The 23104-nt window shown below is 41.2% G+C and overlaps 1 protein-coding gene across 2 annotated transcripts; it reads right to left on the reverse strand.

Moving 5' to 3' along the window:
- Nucleotides 1-7510: 7510 nt before the first annotated feature.
- Nucleotides 7511-8791, reverse strand: LOC109185380 (glycine-rich cell wall structural protein 1.8-like). 2 transcript variants are annotated; one of them, XM_019335377.1, is made up of 2 exons: nt 8578-8791; nt 7511-8433 (listed from the first exon to the last, which is right to left on the reverse strand). In XM_019335377.1, the coding sequence occupies exons 1-2, from the start codon at nt 8774-8776 to the stop codon at nt 7676-7678; spliced, it is 957 nt and encodes a 318-aa protein (XP_019190922.1). In that variant the 5' UTR covers nt 8777-8791; the 3' UTR covers nt 7511-7675. The 2 variants fall into 2 exon arrangements, with proteins under 2 accessions (XP_019190922.1, XP_019190921.1); XM_019335376.1 differs by having other exon boundaries at nt 7511-8403; nt 8548-8791.
- Nucleotides 8792-23104: the final 14313 nt, after the last annotated feature.

Raw genomic sequence — 23104 nt, forward strand, 5'->3', positions numbered from 1 at the left:
TCGATCGGGATAGCTGCAAAAGCAAAAAGAGTTAGCTCGACCAATTACAGTTCGCCAAAATAACATAGTAATAGAATCCTACCTCGACCAGCTCCTGTCCGCTTCGCTCGGCCACTTGCTCAGGCGTCAGCTTGCTGATGTCCTCTTTGATTGGCCAGATGCTGCCTATGCGAGCGAGGATGGAATCGTCGCCCATGATAACCCCGCTCGGGGGTCTGTTTTGCTTCCTTCGGCGCTTGAGTGCGCCCCCCCTCTTCCGTGTCTGCCACGGTCGCCTTCTCCTTCCCCTTCTGGCCGACGGCTCGAGGAGCCAGGACATCAGTCGTTGTGTCCTCGACCACGGCCCCTCCAGTCGTGGTTATTGTGGAAGCGGCCAGTGGGCGAGCGGTCGAGATAGGCTCGCCCTCGGTTTCTTTATTGCCGGATGATCCGACATCATTCTTCTTCTTCCCGAGCGTTATTTTGGTTCGGGGGGCTCGGGGTGCGCTACCCGACTGGAAGCTGCGTGGAGGACCCATTTCTGCAAATAAAACCATACGGTTAAAATAATAAATCAAAGTGTGAATCGGGAAAAATTATGGTCGGGATGGTTAGATTGCTGTTTGACCTTTCTTGGTCGTTTTAGCCCGAGAAGCCGCTACTGCTATCGATACGCCCGTTGGTCGGGGTTTGTACTTCTCTTCTAAGTCGTATTGAGGTGGCGGCAGTCGGGCGGTGTCATAGCTCTCCCTCGACCGGAATATCTTGTATTCATGGATCTCACTGGAGATCTTGAAGACTGCATCTCGGAGGGCTTGGGTCTCGACCGGCTGGACTTGCTTCGTATAATGCGTTCCCCTCGTCCGGTCGATCGGGAGGATCCAAGGGTTGTATTCGACCGAGAAGATGCGGTTCTTTCATCCGTGGTTGTTCCCGGGCAGATTGTCGATTGTACATAGGTCAGCTCAGGACTGAATCATCAAGAAACCGCCCCCATACTTCGCCGCTAAGGTTTTGACCTGGTAGATGAAGTTGAAGAGCTCCATCGAGCATGCGACCTCATGCCGAGCGCATATCTGGGGAAAACATGCTAGGATTCGGTGGGCGTTCAGGCATATCTGGGTGGGAAATACCCGGTAATAGCTCAAGAACGCGGTTAAGAGGCTGGAGAAAGGGAAAGTGATCGGGGCCAGCAGGGAACCGTAGTGCATCCCGATCCACTTTCCTTGGTGGCGTTCCTTTATGTTTCCTAAGGATCGTCGGGTGTCGAATCGAACTCGACCGTTCAGCCTTTCGGCAATCCTTGTCGCTTTGCCGGTCGTCAGCAGGCATTCTTGCTGCTCGACGCTTTCGCTGTTAAGGAAAATCAGCTCTGGTCCGACGGCTGGTGCGGTCGGCTCTTCCTCGATCGGGTGTGGTGTGGCTTCCCGATCGTTGGCTGAGGTAGAAGCCCCGGGGTCACCTCCTATTGTCCTTATGGGCGTTTCCCGAACGTCCTTGACCGGGTTTCCTTGGCCACTCGTTGAGGTGCCGTTGCTACTGTCGCTTTCGCTGCTCGAGCTATCTGAACCACTCGACCTTGATGAGCTCTCTGAGCTAGAAGAGTGGTGGCGCCTGGGAATTCTGTGTGGTCGTTGAACGACCTCGATAACTTCAGGCGAGGAGGCCTCTATTTCTATTTCCGCGCTAAGTTGCTCAGGTGTGGTCGTTGTAATCCGCTCCCGAGATATTTTGACTGTCCGAACTTGACATTTCCTAAAGGAGACGGTCGCGTTTTCAGCAGGAGGGGTCGGTTATGGTTCGGTCGGGGTTAGTTGGCTGCCGAAGTTAGCTGTTGTGCGAGTAAGGTAAAAGATAAAAAAAAGAACAGAAAAACAAAAGCTTACCAATCGACTGCTGATTGATTGAAGTGGTTGAAAGCGGTTTGCTCAATTGACGCATAGTGCAGTTCGCTCGGGATGCTCCGATTGCCTTTCATGGGTTGGTAAAAGTTCAAATGAACCTCAGAAGTGCCTATTTATAGGAAAAATTTGGGCGGGAAAACGACCCACTTGCGCGACGTGACCGTTACAGACTCCGAGGCGCACAGAAGCCGACACGTGGCACGACAAGTGACAGCTGTCTGGTCGGGATTGCAGGCCGAGTGATTGGACCTTTTCATCCCGTCCTGTTTTTTCCCGAGCGGTCAAAAAGGCCCGGGCTGGGTTGCTTTTGGTAGGATATATCTCGACCGACATGGCTCGGTTTCCCTTGTTCTTTGTGCAGGTTAGACAGGTTGGATATTCTTAAAGAAGACGGTCGGATCCGACCGGTAGACTTCCCGACTGATCGCCTTTGCCACCCGATTAGCTACCCTTGTCAAGGATCTCGAGAAAAGGCACGTGGCGATATTACACGTTGACAGAGAGGGCTCGCGGGATGGTGACGTGTGGATGCTACGTGGGTTACATGCCGGCCGGCCGGAGCTGTGTTTTCGGCCTAGCGGCTATAAGTACCCACGACGGCTATAGTGTGGGGGACTTTTGGAATGATCGATAGATTGTCTACAGAGCTGCCCTACCACAGTCAGTCGGCCATCGAGATAATCACTTAGATTGTATTAGGTTCTTCCTGATCAATAAAAGACTTTATTTGCTTTGACTTGATCGTATTACGTACCTTGACTGCTTAACACGTGGAATTAGTACTATCAATCATATTCACAAAAATCTCTCAAAAATCACAACAGAATCAACTACTAAAGGTATCCCCTTTGGGTTTTCATGGAGCATAGCCACCAGTCCACCTGTCCACATCAACATACCCACCCTCCTCTGCTCCTCCAGTGTAGGCTTCGCCTCCGCCACTATCTTGTCTAACCCCACCAGCCACTTGCTCCTCCCATATTACCAGTATGATATATAATTATATATATATATATATATATATATATATATATATATATATATATATATATATATATCACCAGGAACTTATACAAAAGGTAACAAAGTATACTATACAATATTTAAGTGACCAAAATTAATTGTCTAAAATACTGCTTCACAAAAAAAAAAAAAAAATATTAACACGCCATCCCAACCCCCTGTTCCTTCACCTCCACCCACCATATCCACGACCACTACTACCTCCCCATGGTTAGGATCAAGTGCTTACCACTATATCAAAAGTTATAGCCAGTTGCGAAAGTGTAAGTTTATTTCTTTACGTCTCATATAAGAAATGGAGCGAAGCAGAGTGGGCTGAGCCCGTGGTACGGTACATGGGTATTTTTACATATACATATCTAGAGGGAAATTTATATGATGGATCAGATTTCACATAGCATTATGGACAATGCATTAAAACAACGAGGTACAAAATTAATATTCGTAAGGTACAAAATTTCATAACATAAAACACAAAAAATCACAACACAAGACACATAGCATAACATTAGGGATCCAGCTGGATTGAAAATATGAGGTACAAAATTCATACTTGTAAGGTACAAAATTTTATAACACAAGACGCAAAAAATCATAACACAAGTCACATACACATACAAGTTATATATTTACTTATTTTTCAAATATGATTTAGGTACATAATTTGTATTCATAGGCACAAAAATTACAACACAAGACAAAAATTCATAACATAAGATACAATTACTAATTTATTCTAGGTACAGAATTCATACTCATAATGTACAGAATTTCATAACGCAAGACACAAAACACAAAACACAAAACACAAACACATAAACTAGGATCCATAGTGTAGTGTGAACCCTGGTCCATGGTATAATGATTGTGTCTAAAGATGTCTATAAATAAGTTGTTTGTATTTTTAGGTGTTTGATCACCATCACAATTAATAAAAGGATAGCTTCGCTTCCTTGGACGTAGGCACATTGCCACACCATGTAAATCTTCCCTTCAATTCTTTACTTTCTGTCATTGTTTTATTTCTTGTTCTTCTTAATGTCAACAAATTGGTATCAGAGTATTGTTGAGATGTTTAGTTTGAGTGTGAAATTCGAAGTATCAAAGTTTGATGTAACAGAAAATTTTGAGTTATGACAGTCTAGGGTTAAAGATTTTGGGTTCTGAAAACCTTGAAAGCGGAAAAACTAACTAATATGACAGAGATTGATTGGGAGGATTTGAAGGACAACCTAGTAAGAACCGTTCGGTTATGCCTCACAAATGATGTCGTGTATCACATTTTGACCTTGGAAACTCCAAAAGAAATTTGGAATAAATTGGAGGGTTAGTTCATGAAAGATGCTTTACGAGCTTAAGAGGTAGGAAAGGTTCAGACTTGGTGGAGCATATAGTTAGCCTATCATCCAATTTTGGCTTATTTGATCACTATTAGTTGTTTGACTTTGTTAAACAATCAATATGGGTGTTTGATTAATTAACTTTTGTAACAATTTATTGCTCCAAAATGCTAAAATTCAAAAAGCTACTCAGTAGCTTTTTTGATTAGCTTTTTGAAAAAGTCATTTTGTATGTAATCACCTAACAGTTAACAACTAATTTACCAAACATTTTTTTACAATTAGCTAATGCTATCAACTATTTAAACCACTAACCAAATCAACTAACAACTATCAGCTAACAACCATTTACCAAACACCCCCATTAATATCTTCAATAAGATAATCTCAGATCTAATTAGACTTGATGTTAAAATTGAAGATGAAGACTATGCAATGATCTTGATATGTTCATTGCCTCTTTCCTTTGAACATTTAGCGATGACTACTCTTACGTATGGAAAAATCACTATTAAATTCAATGAGATATCCGCGTCCATGCTGGCTCATAATCAACAGAGGCAGAATGTAGGAGAGGTCTCTATTGGTGACAATTTGTATGTTAATGGGAGTCAAGAGAAGCAAGGCCGGGAAGGATAATTTTGGATAGAAAGACCCTAGGTTAGTCCAGAAACACTAAGAGTCTGTTTGGCATAGCTTATTTAGGAGCTTATAGCTTATTTTAAGCTACTAATAAGTTATAAGCTCTGTTTGGTAATGTTTCAAAAATAAGCTCATAGCTTAATTAGAGAGTAAAAGACAATTTTGGTCCTAGATTTACAGTGGCACGGACAATTTTAGTCCTTTATAAAAAAAAATTAGACAATTTATGGACACTCTTATTATGACGATGACAATTTTGGTCCTCCGTCTATATTCAGTTAGATGGCCGTCTAATAGGAGGGCAATTGCGTCAATTCACTCTATCTTCTTCTCCAACCTTCAATTCTATGTAACTTCAACTTAATTTTTTAAAATGAGAGTCACGGCACCAACCAACTAGCTTACAGTCAATCATAAAGAAAACTCCCCTTCACCAAATTATACTTCACAATGTCGACGGCTCAATCAAATTCTCTACACATACGCCAAAAGGCAGGCAAGATCAAGGTGGTGCCAGGTGTTTGTGTTTTTGTCACAAAGATACAAATGAGCTCGACTCAAGTCAATGCCTCGCCGAGGGAACAAAGGAGCGCAAGATTTCAGCTCCAAAGCCACCGCTTCGTTTGTGTTTTGATTTTGCGGGTGGTGGATTTGAGGAGGAGTTGAAATGTTAGTCCAAGATCAAAACGGGTCGACCCGAAATCTCCCAAGGGGTTGAAACCAGCAGAGATTCATTGCCTCGCTCTTGCATTTCCTAGACCAAAAACCTCGATTTTACCGCATGGGTTTCGGAGAATCTATACAAGCTCCTCACCATTGTGCTCCTCGCAGCCACCGTTGCCGGTTTATTCTATTTCTGCAACGCCGCCGAGGGCTCGGGCGCCTTGCTGTGCATTGAGTCCACGCAGGCGCACTCTGTTAAACCCCAGATGCCTCAGACCAACTGGGTGACATCCCTGCAATCCTAGATAAGTCTTCTCCCTATGCGAATTTCCGATTCGAGAAGTGGATCATTGTGTCCGTGTCCAATTACCCGTCAGATTCACTCAGGAAGCTCACAAAGCTGAAAGGGTGGCAAGTTTTGGCTGTTGGGAACTCAAAAACTCCCAAAGATTGGAGCTTGAAAGTTGCAATTTACTTATCTTTGGAAGCACTTCGATATCGAATTGGTTGGGGAGACTGCTAGGCAGGAGGTTATTTTGCAGTATAGTCATGAAAATCCTAATAGGACTGTTGTTAACCCTTATATACATTTTGGCCAAAGGTCAGTTTGGCCAAGAGGTTGCCATTGGAGAATGTGGGTGAGATTGAGCACGAGGAGTTCTACGCCGAGTGTTTTGGTGTGAGACAATTCATTCGGCAGGGAATTTCAAATGGTTTGCCTGATGTTGATTCGGTTTTCTATTTTACTAGGAAGTCAGGGCTTGAACCATTTGATATTCGGTTTGATGAGCGTGCTCCAAAGGAGGCATTGCCACAAGGGACAATGGTGCCAGTGAATTCTTTCAACACCATATTTCAATCGTCTGCATTTTGGGGTTTGGTGTTTCCAGTTACAGAGAATTGAAGGTTAGAGAAGAAGATAGTGTGGAAATTGACGCAATTGCCCTCATCTTAGATGACCATCTAACAGAAATATAGACGGAGGACCAAAATTGTCCTCGTCACAATAAGAGTGTCCACAAATTGTCTGATTTTTTTATGGAGGACTAAAATTGTCCGTGCCACTATAAGTCTAGGACCAAAATTGTCTTTTACTCCTTAATTAGAGCTTATTTTGGAACGCTACCCTAGGTAGCGCGCGTTTCAAAATAAGCTAGTAGCTTCCTAACTTTTTTCCATCTTTGTCGTTATTATTTTAGAGAAATGACATCTTTAATTTTACCCTTCCCAATTAAAATCATTTTCTCTTTCTCCTTTATTCCCAACTTTCACCGCAATTATTATTATTATTATTATTATTATTATTATTATTATTATTATTATTATTATTATTATTATTATTAGATGAAGGAAATTCGCAACAATATTGATACTTCATTATGAGATGCTAGATCATGATTATGCTAATAATTTTATTTCAAAATGATATTTTTTTAAGACAAAATGTTAAATTTTAATATGTAAACAAACTAATTTAAATTTTATGAAGAACGTCTTTTTACATTTATCAACTTATCAAAAATTAATTTTACCAAACACTTTCAAGCATAACAGCTATCTTAATAGTTCTTCAGTTTTCAGCTTATAGCTTTTCAGCTTTCAGCTCCTTTTAAGCTTTCAGCTACCTTCTTTCAGCTATATTTGTCAAACATAGCCCAAGAAAATTCAGTGTAAGAAATTTGGACACATGAAAAGAGACTATAAAGTTGAAGAGTCATTATTATAGTATTCTTATGTTTCGATCATTTCTTTGAATGTTGTTTAAATTCACGTCCATCTACTAATCTTATTCTTGAAGGGAACGCAACATACTGTTATTGCTGCATGCATGCAATCTAAGAGAAATATGTTATATATCCAAGCATATATCTTCAAACGAGTGAACACAGAATTAACAGACACCATATCTTAATTGAAGTTGATAATTATATGTATAAGAAACATTAATACATATATGCATGCATGTGCAGCCCTTAGCTTGCATTGCTGCATGCTTCTGCTTAATTAATTACTTTTCATAATAACCATCTTCTTACACATATCTTACATGCATTTACTTATTTTAATTATATGCGGCCGGTGTATATGTAAGAAGAGTAATCATATCCCCTTTTGGGTATATATTCATGGGGCGTAGCCCCCACCATGTCCACCACCTTCACCACCTCCGGCACCGCCGCCATATCCACCTCCATGTTCACCTCCCCCGCCGCCTCCGCCTGATCCTCCGCCACCACCTCCACCACCAGCGTACCCACCTCCATGTGCTCCGCCTCCTGCGCCGCCACCTTCACCACCTCCACTTCCGTATCCGCCACCTGATGCTCCTCCACCAGCATAGCCTCCGCCTCCACCACCACCTTTGCCACCCCCACCACCATATCCCCCACCACTTGCTCCTCCTCCGCCGTACCCACCCCCTGCTCCTTCACCTCCGCCATATCCGCCGCCGTGTGCTCCACCTGAAGCGCCACCGCCGCCGCCGCCACTACCCCCGCCTCCACCACCACCGGACCCACCGCCGTGTTCCCCTCCCGCACCATATCCACCCCCAGCTCCGCCTCCTTCACCACTTCCACTTCCGGACCCCGCACCATGGTCACCCCCACCAGCATAGCCTCCGCCGCCACCACCACCACTTCCCCCGCCACCTCCACCACCAGCACCACCGTGCTCTCCACCACCACCACCATACCCGGAACCGCCGCCTTCCCCACTACCAGCTCCACCCGCATAACCAGAACCGTGGCCGCCTACATCGCCACCTCCTCCACCACCACCACCTCCCTTTCCCCCACCACCTCCACCACCTCCACCACCAGCAGCACCACCACCATACCCGTCACCACCGCCTTCTCCGCTACCAGCTCCACCCGCATAACCAGAACCGTGGCCACTTACATCACCATATCCGCCACCTCCACCACCACCCTTTCCGCCACCACCTCCACCACCATATTCTCCGGCACCACCACCACCAAACCCTGAACCACCGCCTTCTCCACTGCCAGCCCCACCCGCAGAACCATGGCCACCTACCGCACCATACCCGCCACCTCCACCGGAGCCTCCACCACCCCCGCCGCCACCAACGGTGACACCACCGCCGAGACCAACGTGGGCGCCAAGTCCAACCTCATAACTGAGTAGACTTCTTGCTGCCGAGCATATTCCTACGCCCAGCAACAGAAAGAATATTATATTAAGAGCTCTATGTTTTGCCATGGAATTGATGGAAGAGAACTTGTTTGACGAATGCATGGGGTTTGTGGGTATTTATAGGAATAGCAAAGAGCAGAAAAGCGCGTTAATAGCAAAAGCACTGCACATGCGGCAGGAGGGAAGAAGCCTTTTGTCCCCACAAAAACGAAAGTGCTCTCATATCTCATGTACAGACTTTAGTGTGCCTCTGCTGTCTCCCACATAGGATGTGTAATATTACCCAACAAATATTTGCTACATAGTATATTTAGTGCTCTTTACAATTTTGAAACTATTATAATATATAGTATTTTTATACTAGTTTTACATGTCATGTATATTATTACGGCAAAAACTTATGTGAATGGTCTCAAGGATTGGGAAGACGAGTCGGATTGTTGTTATTTATAATGAAAAGTGTTTACAGATAAAGATGCATAAGACGGTCTTATAGGAGAGTCAGTCTAATATTAATTAGCTAAATTAATATTTTTAAACACTTTTCTATAATAGTATTAAGTGAGCTTGAATTTTGAAATCAAAGAAAGGAAAATAAATTTGCTTAGTTTGTAACGGAAGTCTATTGAGCTTGCCCAAAAAAATGTAGCTAAGTCTAGTGACTTAGTGAGCTTGCCCCGTTATTTATTTTTCTTCATTTATTATTCCTTTGATCTGGCTTATTAATTGGGCTTGGGTCCATTATTTTATTCATTCAAAAAAAAAAAGAATAAAACATGAAAGTGCAATTTAGTCACTGAACGAAAAAAAAAGTGCAATTTATGCCACTCAACACTCCAAATGTATGCAATTTTACCTTAGCAGGTTAACACATCATCTAGCAGGTTGCATGTTGACGTGAATGATGACTTGGAAATTTTTTTTTTTCCTAAATTCCCTTTTCATTTCTTCTTTTTATTTTGAAAAACCATTTTCTTGCATAATTCCACAAAACTCATATATATATATATATATATATATATATATATATATATATATATATATATATATATATATATATATAATATTAATAATATATATATATAATTATACTTGATATACTGCTAGGCATCAAGCAAAGAGCTATTATTTGCAATAGCAATTTAGGACTGCGAACAGCAACAATGTGCTATTGTTTGTAGTATCAAATTGTTGTTGCGAACAGTAGTTCACTATTTGTAGTAACATGTTGTTTATATATATATATATATATATATATATATATATATATATATATATATATATATATTTATTTATTTATTTATTTTACGCAACAAGTAATTATATTTTAGATATTTTATTTGAAAAGGAAATTTTTTTAACAAAATTTCAAGTCATCGTCCATGTCAACATGCAACCTGCTAGTTGGGGTGTTAACCTACTATCAAGTGAAATGAAATTGCATACATTTGGAGTGTTGAGTGGCTTAATTGCACTTTTTTTTTTTTGTTCAGTGGCCAAATTGCACTTTCACGTTTCGTTCAGTGACTAATTTGAACCTTATTAAAAAAAAAAATCGGGCGCCTAGGGAGCGCCGAACGCCTTTTTCAACATTGGTTGCAACAATACAAGTGAAATAGAAGCTAGCTTGCATCTTCTTCCAGTTGGCCGTCCTTGAGATAGTAGTCATAGATCCTCGTGGACTTATCATTCACTGTCTGATTAGAGCTAGCCAATGGCCAATCATCAAGTCGTTTTTCTAGGCTGATCTTCCAAACTTCCTCAGCCCAAAAGATGGTGTTTGTTAAATGCTGGACTTTGAAAGAATCTATAATGATTCTTCTTCCAGCTTAATAGATTAGATATTGCAATGTAGCAGCTTTATCTTAGTAGCTTTAAATACTTGATTACAAGAACTTGTTTTTTCATAATCTTTTTCTAAGCTTGGGGTCATCCTTTTATAGAAGATGAGAAGTGAGCACCAACTTGAAATTTGAATTTGCCCGTTGTCACTCAACAAGTGGTAGCTATCCAAAAGCTGCCACAATCCCTTAATATTCGCTGCCAAATCCTTTTATCACAATTTTGTATTGAGTGTAGACGTAGGCGTCAAACAAGTTGCATTGTGTCGAATAACTCTTTTTAAGGTATCACTGACTTGATTCCAAAAGGTCTTCTTCTGGTTCTCTTCAACCAATACCTTTCTTTCCAACCACTTCCTGTAACATCTCAAATTCTAAATACAATTCTAAGCATTCAACTTAACAAGAATGGGTAAATAAAGTCTAAGACTGTAATTTAACTACGGAAGCAACACTATTTGAATCAGGGTGTGATGCCACACTTAGCTCAACAAGCCTAAGTGATAAGGCCAAAACTAACAGCAAATTCAAAATGTAATACCAATCATCAAGGGTTTAAAGTTCATCCCAACAAAACAACAAAGTCTAGAAAGAAAAATATAAATAGCTATGCTAGATGACTAATCATCCTGCTAAGCGCTCTCGGATGGGATCTCTACTCCATACCTGAAAATATTTTAAAAGAATTAGCGATAGATGCTAAGTGTTCACGGATAAAGATGCATAAGACTGTCTTATAGGAGAGTCAGTCTAATATTAATTAGTTAAATTAATATTTTTAAACACTTTTCTATAATAGTATTAAGTGAGCTTTAATTTTGAAATCAAAGAAAGGAAAATAAATTTGCTTAGTTTGTAACGGAAGTCTATTGAGCTTGCCCAAAAAAATGTAGCTAAGTCTAGTGACTTAGTGAGCTTGCCCCGTTATTTATTTTTCTTCATTTGTTATTCCTTTGATCTAGCTTATTAGTTTGGTTTGGGTTCATTATTTTATTATATTTTTTCAAAAAAAAAAAAAGAATAAAACAAGAAAATGCAATTTGGTCACTGAACGAAAAACAAAAGTGCAATTTATGTCACTCAACACTCCAAATGTATGCAATTTTACCTAATAGCAGGTTAACACATTATCTAGCAGGTTGCATGTTGACGTGGATGATGACTTGGCATTTTTTTTTTCCTAAATTCCCTTTTCATTTCTTCTTTTTATTTTGAAAAACCATTTTCTTGCATAATTCCACAAAACTCTTATATATATATATATATATATATATATATATATATATATATATATATATATATATATATATATATATATATATATATATAGAGAGAGAGAGAGAGAGAGAGTGCTATTCAGGTGTGAACTTGGGCTTAAATGTGAACGTGCGCACTCGTTCCATCCGTTCATTTTTTTTTGAGATCGACGTACACAAACGGTGGTGCACAGACACTATGTGCACTCCATCCACTAGATCGTGACCTATGTAGATTCGAACTTTGAGTTTTAGTTCTAATTCGTCTCTTCCTCCCAGTCTTACTCAAGCCGTGCCTGTCGATCGAGCTGATCCTCCGAATCCCACCGCAATCTCACCGAACAGCTTTCAAATTTCCATGGCGAGGTCTAATGGTGTTTGTCGTCGGTCGAAGCGCGGAAGGCATGGACATAAGTTGTCCCCTGTCACTCCTCCGTCGTCTGGGTCTCACAGGGTTGCATGCGTGTCTCGGTCATTCAAACGGCGGTCGCTGTTCCGGAATATTAGTTCCGGCCATCGGGGCGGGTTCGACTGGGCAGCTTCGGGAGTAGCGTCCAGGGTGTCAGAACGGAGGAGGGTGGCGCGGCTATTAGGGCAGAAAGGTGAGTCATGTTCTGTTGTTCTTCTCTGTTTTTTTTTTTTTTTTTTTTTTCGTGGGGGGACTGCCGACGTAGATTCGGTCACATACCTGTCTCTCTAATGTAGTTGCAACGACATTTACTTTGCATGGACTAATCTTTCTTTTGAATGCCAATGCAGTTTGTTTTCCCAATTTTTGACAAGGGCACCTATTACATGATGGCCATCAGTTTTGAGCACTCCCGATTTGACATCATTGACAGTTCTTTTGTGAAGAAAACTAACAAAGAAATGTATGGCGGGGCTCCGGAGGATCTGGTATGTGTCGATGTCTGCTCAGTGTGATTTCTGCCTTTCTATTTTTGGTTGTAGAACACCCGTTAGGGAATTTGTGTGTCAAATATTCTGCCTGGAAATTGCGTAATGGGTGTTAAACCAAAATTGCAGATACAGTAATAATCTGGAAAATTGTGTTATCTACTTATCTTGATAGGTATTAGTTTGGGTGGAGTAAATATTGCAGTCTGTTTGGGTGTTTGCAGACGTATAAAATGGTTTTTGCCAAAAATTATTATTGGAATTAGTAATAATGAGTTTGGTGCAGATCATGTGCTTGGGTGCGTACCTGGACTCCAAGATGCAGGGGCTTCGAGCTGCACGCCTTCAAATGATGAAACCAAAGAGGATGCAGATGTCTTGGAGGGATACCACGTCAACGTTGGAATTTGGGATCTTCACGATGCGGCACATGGAGGCATACATTGGGCAGAGTTGTGCTAGCTGGGATACGGGCCTGCAGCGAGGGAATGCTATGCAACTACTCAACTTACGCAAGCGCTACATGCGTAATATCGTGTTCAGCGTGGTTAACACCCATACAGACAGTATTGCAACGCGTGTGGCAGGGTTTGAACGTAAAAGATTAGCGCAGCTACATCGGTGAGCAAGTTGGGGGGGGAGGGGGGGGGGGGGGGAAGCATGGGATAAATTTTGGTAGTAAATTGACCTTAAATCTGGGGGGTTATTTACATTTTTTTGGCAGTAGAAATATGGCATAGCTCTAGTCCCATGCTTGAATGCTTTAGTTATAGTATCTTAGTCGTTGGTGGTATTGAATACTTGCTCGGTTAGTAAGGACGGTGCTGTGCATTAGAATTACTTCGCCTACTTTTTTATATCTGATTTCACCTGTTAATTATCTGATTAGTGGTCTATACATGCATCCGATTTTGTAATCAATATTTGTTTGATTATCCGTATACTAGTTCGCAATCCGGGTTCGTGCAAATGATTCAATTTTAAACATTAATTGGTGTATACCAATACCAAAACGATGTTGTGCAACTCAGGCGGGGTAATCATGCACTTAGTTTCATTATTAGTTAATGGTGTAATACGTCTTCAAATTACAGCTTGAACAAGTCGCTAATGACATATGGTCCAGTTAGTATCACTGCAGTTTGGATTAGATTTAATTAAAATGGGGACAATACCACCAAACGCCCAGGCAGTACTAAATGGGATGTACAAAATACGCTAAATCCAGAAAGATGGCACTGCAATCCATTTTATCATCGTGAGTTTGTTATCGGAAGTGAGAATGGTGGAGATGGACCCAACCTGCTGTGCCCCTGGTAGCCTGAGGTGAATCAATCAAATATTCAAAACAAATATTCTTTCTCATAAATGCCATTCGCTTGCACATGAGGTCTTCCACCATCAGCCTGGCGTCCGTTTTAAGCTTGAAAAAAATAAATGCGAGCAAAAGATGTATACCTATTTTTGGTTGAATGTGTATATTTAAGAGTCAAGCCCTTGAGGAACAATTGTGGTCTTGTGAGATTTATTTATTTTGCCTTGTATTTTTGTTGAGGCTAAGGGTTGTCAGGGAGGCAATTCTTGTCGCAGTTTTGTCCGTCGGTCTTGTTCTTTTACATTTTGATTGTGACAGAGTACTAAATGAGATGTACAAAATACGCTAAATCCAGAAAACAGAGCAGTAAATAGGTTCGAAAGTATGTTGGAATAAAAATAGAACAATTAAAACACTATACAGATTTCCTAAAAAATTACTTTGAAAGGCAACTACGTGCGTTATGGCGCGCGTATTTACCACAAATCCCGCACTTCCGGCCGACTTTGACATTTTTCTCAATTGCTATCTCCCTGCTGCTTTTTATACGCTTCCCGGTGCCTTTGTTCTTTGCTTTGGGGGGGGGGGGGGTGGATAATTATGGATTGTGGTGGCTCCACGCCGCATAATGCTTGTATTGCAGCACGGTTACCCTTAACATAGCTCACAGTTAGGCCGTCACTTCCAAATTCAGCTGTAAGACCCTTTAGTACCGACACCATCCGTGCCTGCCGCTCTAGGCTATTACCCGCTAACCCAACACACGTGTTTATCTCAGCCCACAGTTGGGTTGCTACGGGTGGTGGGTTATCACTTGCAGATGGGATCCCCTTACATGCGCTACAGTTAAGGTGCTTGCACCACCGGTTCACAATATATTCGGGCAGTAACTGTTCCAACTTTGCACCCCGGAAAACCACAAACATATGTCGACAGACGAGGCCAATTCTTAGGAACAAGTTGCAACTGCAAGACGTTCCAACACCGCCTGCCTTGTAGTGCACGGTTGCAGTACTGTTGTGCTCACCCTCAATGTCGTAATGGGTGATACCACCATCGTGTCGCACACCGACCACAGAACAGGAAAAACAAGCTGCTTCTATTTCTTTTTGTAACTCGTAAAAATTGTGATGGTGAACACCTGTGCAATATGCCGCTCGAGTGCTAGTGGCGTCTTGAACTCTAGTAGGTAACCTCGCACTTTGCGTTCAGTTTATCTTGCCGATAGCGTTGCGTTCCCAACACGCTCTCAAATTGCATGTAGAACTCTACCAAACTAGAATGGGGGCGTGCGAATCTACCGTATACACCATTCTCTGCTTCTGACCGCGATGTGGTTCGCAACAGCCCACTCATGGGCAGATCTGAAAAATAAGCAGGGATCCAACTCTCCCTTTCACCAAAGATTTTGCATAACCAACGGTGGTTTGATAGATTGTATTCATCCATTAGTAGTCGCCATTCTGCCTCAAATTCAACGCTGCGAATTCCCTCGTTCCAGACAATAGCATTTAGTTTCTTGCGAAACTCTGTGTCCTTAGCTAACTCACCCCCGAGCTTTTCATTAACCTTTGTCATGATGTGCCACATACAGTAGCGATGGCGGCACTTTGGTAATACTTCTTGAATAGCAATTTTCATCGCTGGGTCTTGGTCTGTCACGACGCACATTGGGGTCTTGCCCATTGCACATGTAAATTTCTCTAACAGCCAAATGTATGAATCAACATCTTCCTTTGTGAGCAATCCGGGCCCAAAAGTGATGCATCGTTTGTGGTTGTCCACACCGGTGAATGGCACAAACACCATACTATACCTGCACAATTAAAAGGGAACTGTGAATTTCTAACCGGCTAATACTATTATCGTGCCACTTATACTACACATGTGATGCATCACGCATACTAGCCGTATGTATGCAGTACCAAAAACTGGCAGCATGCCACTTATACTACACATGTAATGCATCACGCATACTAGACGCATGAATGTAATACCAAAACCTGGCAGCAAAGAAAAATTGGTTAACATGTAGGCTAACAAATAATATTCTCCACAGGGACCTTAATAAATATGTGCAGAAAACGATGCAAAAATGCATTGGATCATCAAATCCCATGTTACGTAAATACCAATTCATTATTAAATAAAACTATTCTTGCGGTATGTAATTAAACAATAATCAAGAAAACAAATAATAATTGAATAACAAATTGCAACCCCATACCTATTCGTTCCATAGGTTGCATCGAATGAGATGTTATCACCATAGCAGGAAAATGTTCGCCTACCGAGTGGGTCAGCCCAGAACAGTCTCGTGAGCCGGTTTTCTTCGTCCAGATGGTAATCAAAAAAGAATTCACTACAGACTTCATGCTTCGCTTTGAATGTTGCAATAATCATCTCGCCATCCGCTATATCAACGTACGTTTGGACGTCTCGTTTGAAATTGTGGAATTCCACGTCGGTTGCACCGACATTTGCATACGACCCTGTTGCCTCCTTGCAAAACCGCAGCCCAGTTGAAGCACCAATGTTAGCCTTAATACAATTACCTAAAAAAGTTTGTTTGACCACGTCGAGCCGTCGCTTTATCCGCAAGAATAGTTTAGACGACTCTGAGCATAGCTTGTGTGTGTGTTCCTCAACGAAAACGGTCACAACGAACTTCCCGGAACCCTTTTTTATAAACCCGATTCTAGCTCCGCAATTAACCCTATTCGAAAGCCGACGGCGGCTGTAACACCCCGTGTTACGGCCTTCAATCCCGGATTAATTATTAAATTAATCCCGTTAATAATAATTAAATATGATTTAATTCGGTTAGGTTCCCTTTAATTAATTAATAAAGGTCCACCATGAACCGTGGACCCTTGCCTAAATTAGAGTCCTAAGCCTATTAGGAATAAAGAAAGTAAACCCTTTACTATTCAGATTCTAATTAGGAATCTTAGACCTAGTTATCTATTAGGAATAAAGGAAGTAGGCCTTTTACTATTCAGACTACGATTAGGATTCCCTTTAATTAATTAATATGGTCCACTATGGACCATGGACCCTTATCCCTAAACCCAATCCTTAGTTCCAAAAGGAATAGAATTAGCAAGCCTATAATATTAGTTCCTAAACCAGGACTCCTAAATATATAAATAGGGGACTTAAGAGGCACCTAGAACCCCCCACCACAATAAACGTTCCATCACCCCAAAGTGCTCCAAGAATCCCCTTAGAAGAAATCAAGAAAGCAAGAAAGCTTAAAGAAAGACCCTTCATAGCCAAGGAATTAATTAAGGCTAAGAGGTAACCCATGTCTCAACAAAACCTATTTTTATAGTTATGATTCCCCCTTAGGGTTTCCCCCATATTATTGTGTTTGGCGAGTTATGATAATTATTGTTGATGTTTGATGTGATGATCCCATGAGGGATCTTGATAATCTTGATATTGGGAGTCTCTTGATAATTATGATGTTCTTGATGATTATTTGGGATTCTTGATAATTATGTGTTGTTCTTGATAATTGTGTGATGTTCTTGATGCCGATGCGTTATTCTTACCGAATCTTGTAATTAGAAGACGAATCGTATTCCTGTTGATATAAAAGCGATTAGAACCCTAGGTTGTATCGTATGATCTTATTCTTGGGTTGTTGGGTGAGGAAATCGCATGTTTGGGTGTTGATTGTGTTTAGAAAAGCATGATAGGTTATGTGTCGTTCGTTTCTCGTAATTGATCCGTTAATTGTCTACGTGTTGTCGTTAATTGCGTTGTAAAGTGTCTAAGCATGGTTTCGGGTTCCACAACGGTTCCCGGGGCGCAATTGATGAAAAAGAGTCAGTGGGGGGATAGGGGACCCGCCACCTACCCGGTGCCGAGAATCACCGCCTGGCAGCGGGTGGCCGGCGGGCGGGCAGCTGCCCGCCGGCGACCCGCTGCCCGGAACAGTAAAACCGGCGGGCAGCCGGCGGGTGGCCCCCCCACCCACCGGCTACCCGCTGGAAATTCATCCCACCCGGGATCTCGGCTTCCCCGTTTGATGTTCCCCCGTTCCCCGTGGTGTCCCAACGGACTCCGTTTATCGTGCCTATGTCTAGTTTGATGTTTCGGGTACCGTTCGTAGGTTTATGAGTCCATTGTATTGCATGCTAGTTGAATTGGTATCCCGTTGACCTAGGTGGAAGAAGTATGAACCCCTTAGGACTATTCTTAGTAAGTGATGGATCACGCATAGGTTTTGTTATACGTTTTCTCCCCCTTCCTAATGTGTAATGTGGGTTGCATGTGCTTGCTATGTGTTATGTGTGTGTGTTACCCCAATTCGGTTGCGATCGGATTGGTTATCCTGAGCTGCGGTTCAGAAGCTGGCTGCGGTCAGATTGATACTCTTGGGCTGCGGTCCACCGTTTGGTTGCGATCAAACGTTTCTATACGAGCTGCGGTTCGTCCTCTTTCCTGGCTGCGGTCAGATGACATTCTCCTGGGCTGCGGTCCACTGTTTGGTTGCGATCAAACACTATGATGAGCTGCGGTTCATTGGTCGGTTGCGATCGACCCCTCCGTATTGCGATACGGGGCAGGGTGCTGCGGGGCCGTGTCAGAGCTATATGCGCTGACCCTCATGTATGGGCATGCGATTGGTCCTGTGGCGCCAACAAAGTGTGCTATGTGTTGTGATATGGATGAGTGGTGATCATGAGTGTCTGGGGGGATGTGACTATGGGATTTATGTTGGGGATTGTTTATGTTGGGTTATGATCATTGTTTATGCTTTGCTTTATCTGCCTTATATGTTGAGAACTGCATATGCTCGTTATAACTGTTGTTTGTGCCTGGCCTTATCTGTCGAGTCATTCCCGGTTTTAAAGCTAGAGTTCGTAGGATATATCTTCATGCTCAAAATGGTTTTCGTATATCTATATATATCTCTATATGTATTGTATTTCAACACGTTGGAGTGGGTTACCAGCATCTCTCGCTGAACAGATATATTTGGCTTTCAGGCACAGAAGATTAAGTCACTGGAGTGCGCTAGAACTTAGAAGTAGATAGTTTCCCTTTTGGCCTGCGTGCCACGTTTACGTATTTACGCTTTGAGGATATTAGTTAGTCAGCCTGTGCACTTGGGTTCTCTAGCCCAGGTGTGGCATAGCACCCCGAACGCTTGTATTTATATCTTGGGATTTAATAAGATTCTACCTTTATTATAAGTTTTTAAATGTCTTGAAAATCTGGGGTGTTACAGCGGCGCTCCCGCTTATCTTCACCACCTTCAACCCGGCCATGAAGTGTCGTACCACCGCCTTTGACCCCTTGCTGACTGCACACCAAATACCGTGAATAGATAACTCCGGCTCGGTCTCTCTTCACGCTACTGCATCGGACGTCAAACCCGCTTATTCGGGCGTAGTTGGTGTAGTGTTGGATGCCCTCGTTTAGTGTGTTGAATACACGCCCCACCGCTGGCAGTACTGAAACGTCCACATCATGCGTCCATTGTTGGTCTTCACTTCCAACCCCGCCGTAAAATCAGGGATGGTCTCCGCTTCCGGGATCACCGCACGGTCCTCTGAACAAACACGGGTTAAATTGTTATGGGGGTATAAAACAAAGAATGCGTGGTAGCCATGAACGGGATAAGAAAAGAATGCGGACGAACCTGTTGATACACCCGCATTGTAGTCGCCCATCGTCATGCTTTGTCAGAACGGCCACTGTTGGCGAAGGAGGAGACGTCAGCACAGTAAATAATGCGAGAAATCAGTAGTATATGCACTGTCGGATTCTTATCACACACGGTTGGAGAGGTTACGTAAGAAGGAGAGGTCATCCCATGGTCCGTGGTGCAGCATACGTATTTGCACTAGCAATATTTGGGCCGTCTGATCAAACATATCTACGATCCGTATTGGTACACTAGTTTCCACGTTATTAATGGTTCGCACAAAAAAAATAGCCTATATATATATATATATATATATATATATATATATATATATATATATATATATATATATATATATATATATATATATATATATATATATATATATATATATATATATATTATTTTATGCAGCAAGTAATTATATTTTAAATTCCAAGTCATCATCCATGTCAACATGCAACCTGCTAGTTGGGGTGTTAACCTGCTATCAAGTGAATTGAAATTGCATACATTTGGAGTGTTGAGTGGCTTAATTGCACTTTTTTTTTTGTTCAGTGGCCAAATTTCACCTTCACGTTTTGTTCAGTGACTAATTTGAACCTTATTAAAAAAAAAAAAAAAAAATCAGGCACCTAGGGAGCGCCGAACGTCTTTTTCAACACTGGTTGCAACAATACAAGTGAAATAGAAGCTAGCTTGCATCTTTTTCCAGTTGGCCGTCCTTGAGATAGTAGTCACGGATCCTCGTGAACTTATCATTCACTGTCTGATTAGAGCTAGCCAAGGGCCAATCATCAAGTCGTTTTTCTAGGTTGATCTTCCAAACTTCCTCAGCCCGAAAGATGGTGTTTGTTAAATGCTGGACTTTGAAAGAATCTATAATGATTCTTCTTTCAGCTTAATAGATTAATATTGCAATGTAGCAGCTTTATCTTAGTAGCTTTAAATACTTGATCACAAGAACTTTTTTTTTCATAATCTTCTTCTAAGCTTGGAGTCATCCTTTTATAGAAGATGAGAAGTGAGCACAACTTGAAATTTGAATTTGCCCGTTGTCACTCAACAAGTGGTAGCCATCCAAAAGCTGCCACAATCCCTTAATATTCGCTGCCAAATCCTTTACTTGTGCACCTTGAGAACTATAGGGTAAAGACCATTTCCCTATCCCTATCAGTGTATAAGCACACTTTGATTCAAAATAGCCACCTTATTTATCACAATTTTATCTTGAGTGTAGACGTAGGCGTCAAACAAGTTGCATTGTGTCGAATAACTCTTTTTAAGGTATCATTGACTTGATTCCAAAAGGTTTTCTTCTAGTTCTCTTCAACCAATACCTTTCTTTCCAACCACTTCCTGTAACATCCCTAATTCTAAATACAATTCTAAGCATTCAACTTAACAAGAATGGGTAAATAAAGTCTAAGATTGTAATTTAACTGCGGAAGCAACACAGTTTGAATCAGGGTGTTATGCCACACTTAGATCAACATGCCTAAGTGATAAGGCCAAAACTAACAGCAAATTCAAAATGTAATACCAATCATCAAGGGTTTAAACTACATCCCAACAAAACAACAAAGTCTAGAAAGCAAAATATAAATAGCTATGCTAGATGACTAATCATCCTGCTAAGCGCTCTCGGATGGGATCTCTACTCCATACCTGAAAATAGGGGTGGGCGTCAGTTCGGTTCGGGTGATACCCGAATTTTATTTCAGGTATCCGAAAATTTTGGGTAATGTTTTTGACACCCGATATCCGAACCAAATTTAATTCGGATATGTTCGGTTCGGGTGAAATTATTTCGGGTTTACTTCGGGTTAGTTTGGATATACCCAAAATATTGTTTTATCAATTTTGAGTTTTTTTAATGAATTTATTATTTTATTATTTATATTTTTTCATATACTATCAAACTAAAAATAAGACAAATACTAATAATTAACTAATAGACTTTTAAAAATTAATGTATTATTAATTATGTAATACATTTAAAACTAAATATATAAATTATATTATTATATTTATAATAAAATTTCAGTTAGTTCAGGTTTCGGGTCGAGTGTGGATAAATTTTTAACACCCAATATCCGAATCGAATTTATATTCGGATATACCAAAATTTAAAATATCCGAACCGATAACTATTTAGGTTCACCCAAAATTTAAAATTCGGTTCGCGTTTTGGGTGTTGGTTCGGATAATCCGAATTACGCCCACCCGTACCTGAAAACATTTTAAAAGAATTAACGATAGATGCTAAGTAACCCCACTCCAATATGTAAAGATACATAGATATACATTTCATACTTCAATATTGGTTTTGAGCCTTGGGAATACATATATATTCCTCTAATAAACTCTAATTCAATAACTGATAGAGAGTAGAATCAAATCAAGACCAACTCGAGAAACATACTCAATGCCATTACAATATACAACAAGGGTATCAATAATGAGATTGATTCAATAAGATAACAAAAATGAGTTATTAACAACAAGAGGTGTAGATCAATCACATTATTCAAGTATAATCCATTTCTCATCATAGTCACACAATCAATATCAATATCAAGTTCCAAGTCCTCACAAGGAAAATCAATAATTCAAATATCGCAAGGTCAATGACCCAAATGTTAGTGGATCAGTGTGGAGGGCTCCCAGATGGCTCAATTCCACTCAGAGACACAATATCTCAAGTATCACAGTCAATCAATCAAATGGAGGCAGTTCTAATTCCTTAAGTGTATAGACCCTTATTGGGATCTCCAGGCCTCAATAAGTAGAACTAGATCTGACAACCCATGATACGTTTCTACCAGGTTGCCCACAAATCAAATATCCAAACGGCAACCCAGAGCTTTTCACACTACCAGATTAGTTCACAATGGTTGATCGGGACTTTCCACACCACCGACCTGTCCAGGGCTTCCCACACCAACAGGACCCATTGCAAATAGAGCCAGAGACCCGCCAATTTCATATCAAATAAGTCCCCACTGTCCATTGTCCCAGCATATCAATCTCAACAAGGATCAACTCAACAAAGGGAATCTCAAGAAGCAAAGCAAAGAAATAGATTCCACAAGAAGGATATTCAACAATGAATAATCTCAATCAATAGCTCAAGATCAAGGAATTCCAAAGATAAGGTACATCAAGGTTATAATCCCACAACGATACCTCAATGTCAACGGATTTCAAGAAAGAGATAATCACAATGCAATAGCTCAATATCAAAAGGATTCCAAAGAAAGGCTACAACGAATAGATAATCTCAAGTCAACAATTCAACCAAGAATCAAGCAAAGGGTACCAAAAGAGACCATACTAGCATCGAGGAAACAACATTACTAGCATGCACATCAATAGGATAATCACAAGGGTTCTTACGAAAGAAATACAAAGGATTCTCAA

This window comes from Ipomoea nil, unplaced genomic scaffold (assembly GCF_001879475.1).
Source record: "Ipomoea nil cultivar Tokyo-kokei standard unplaced genomic scaffold, Asagao_1.1 scaffold1317, whole genome shotgun sequence".
NCBI classification, from domain to species: domain Eukaryota; kingdom Viridiplantae; phylum Streptophyta; class Magnoliopsida; order Solanales; family Convolvulaceae; genus Ipomoea; species Ipomoea nil.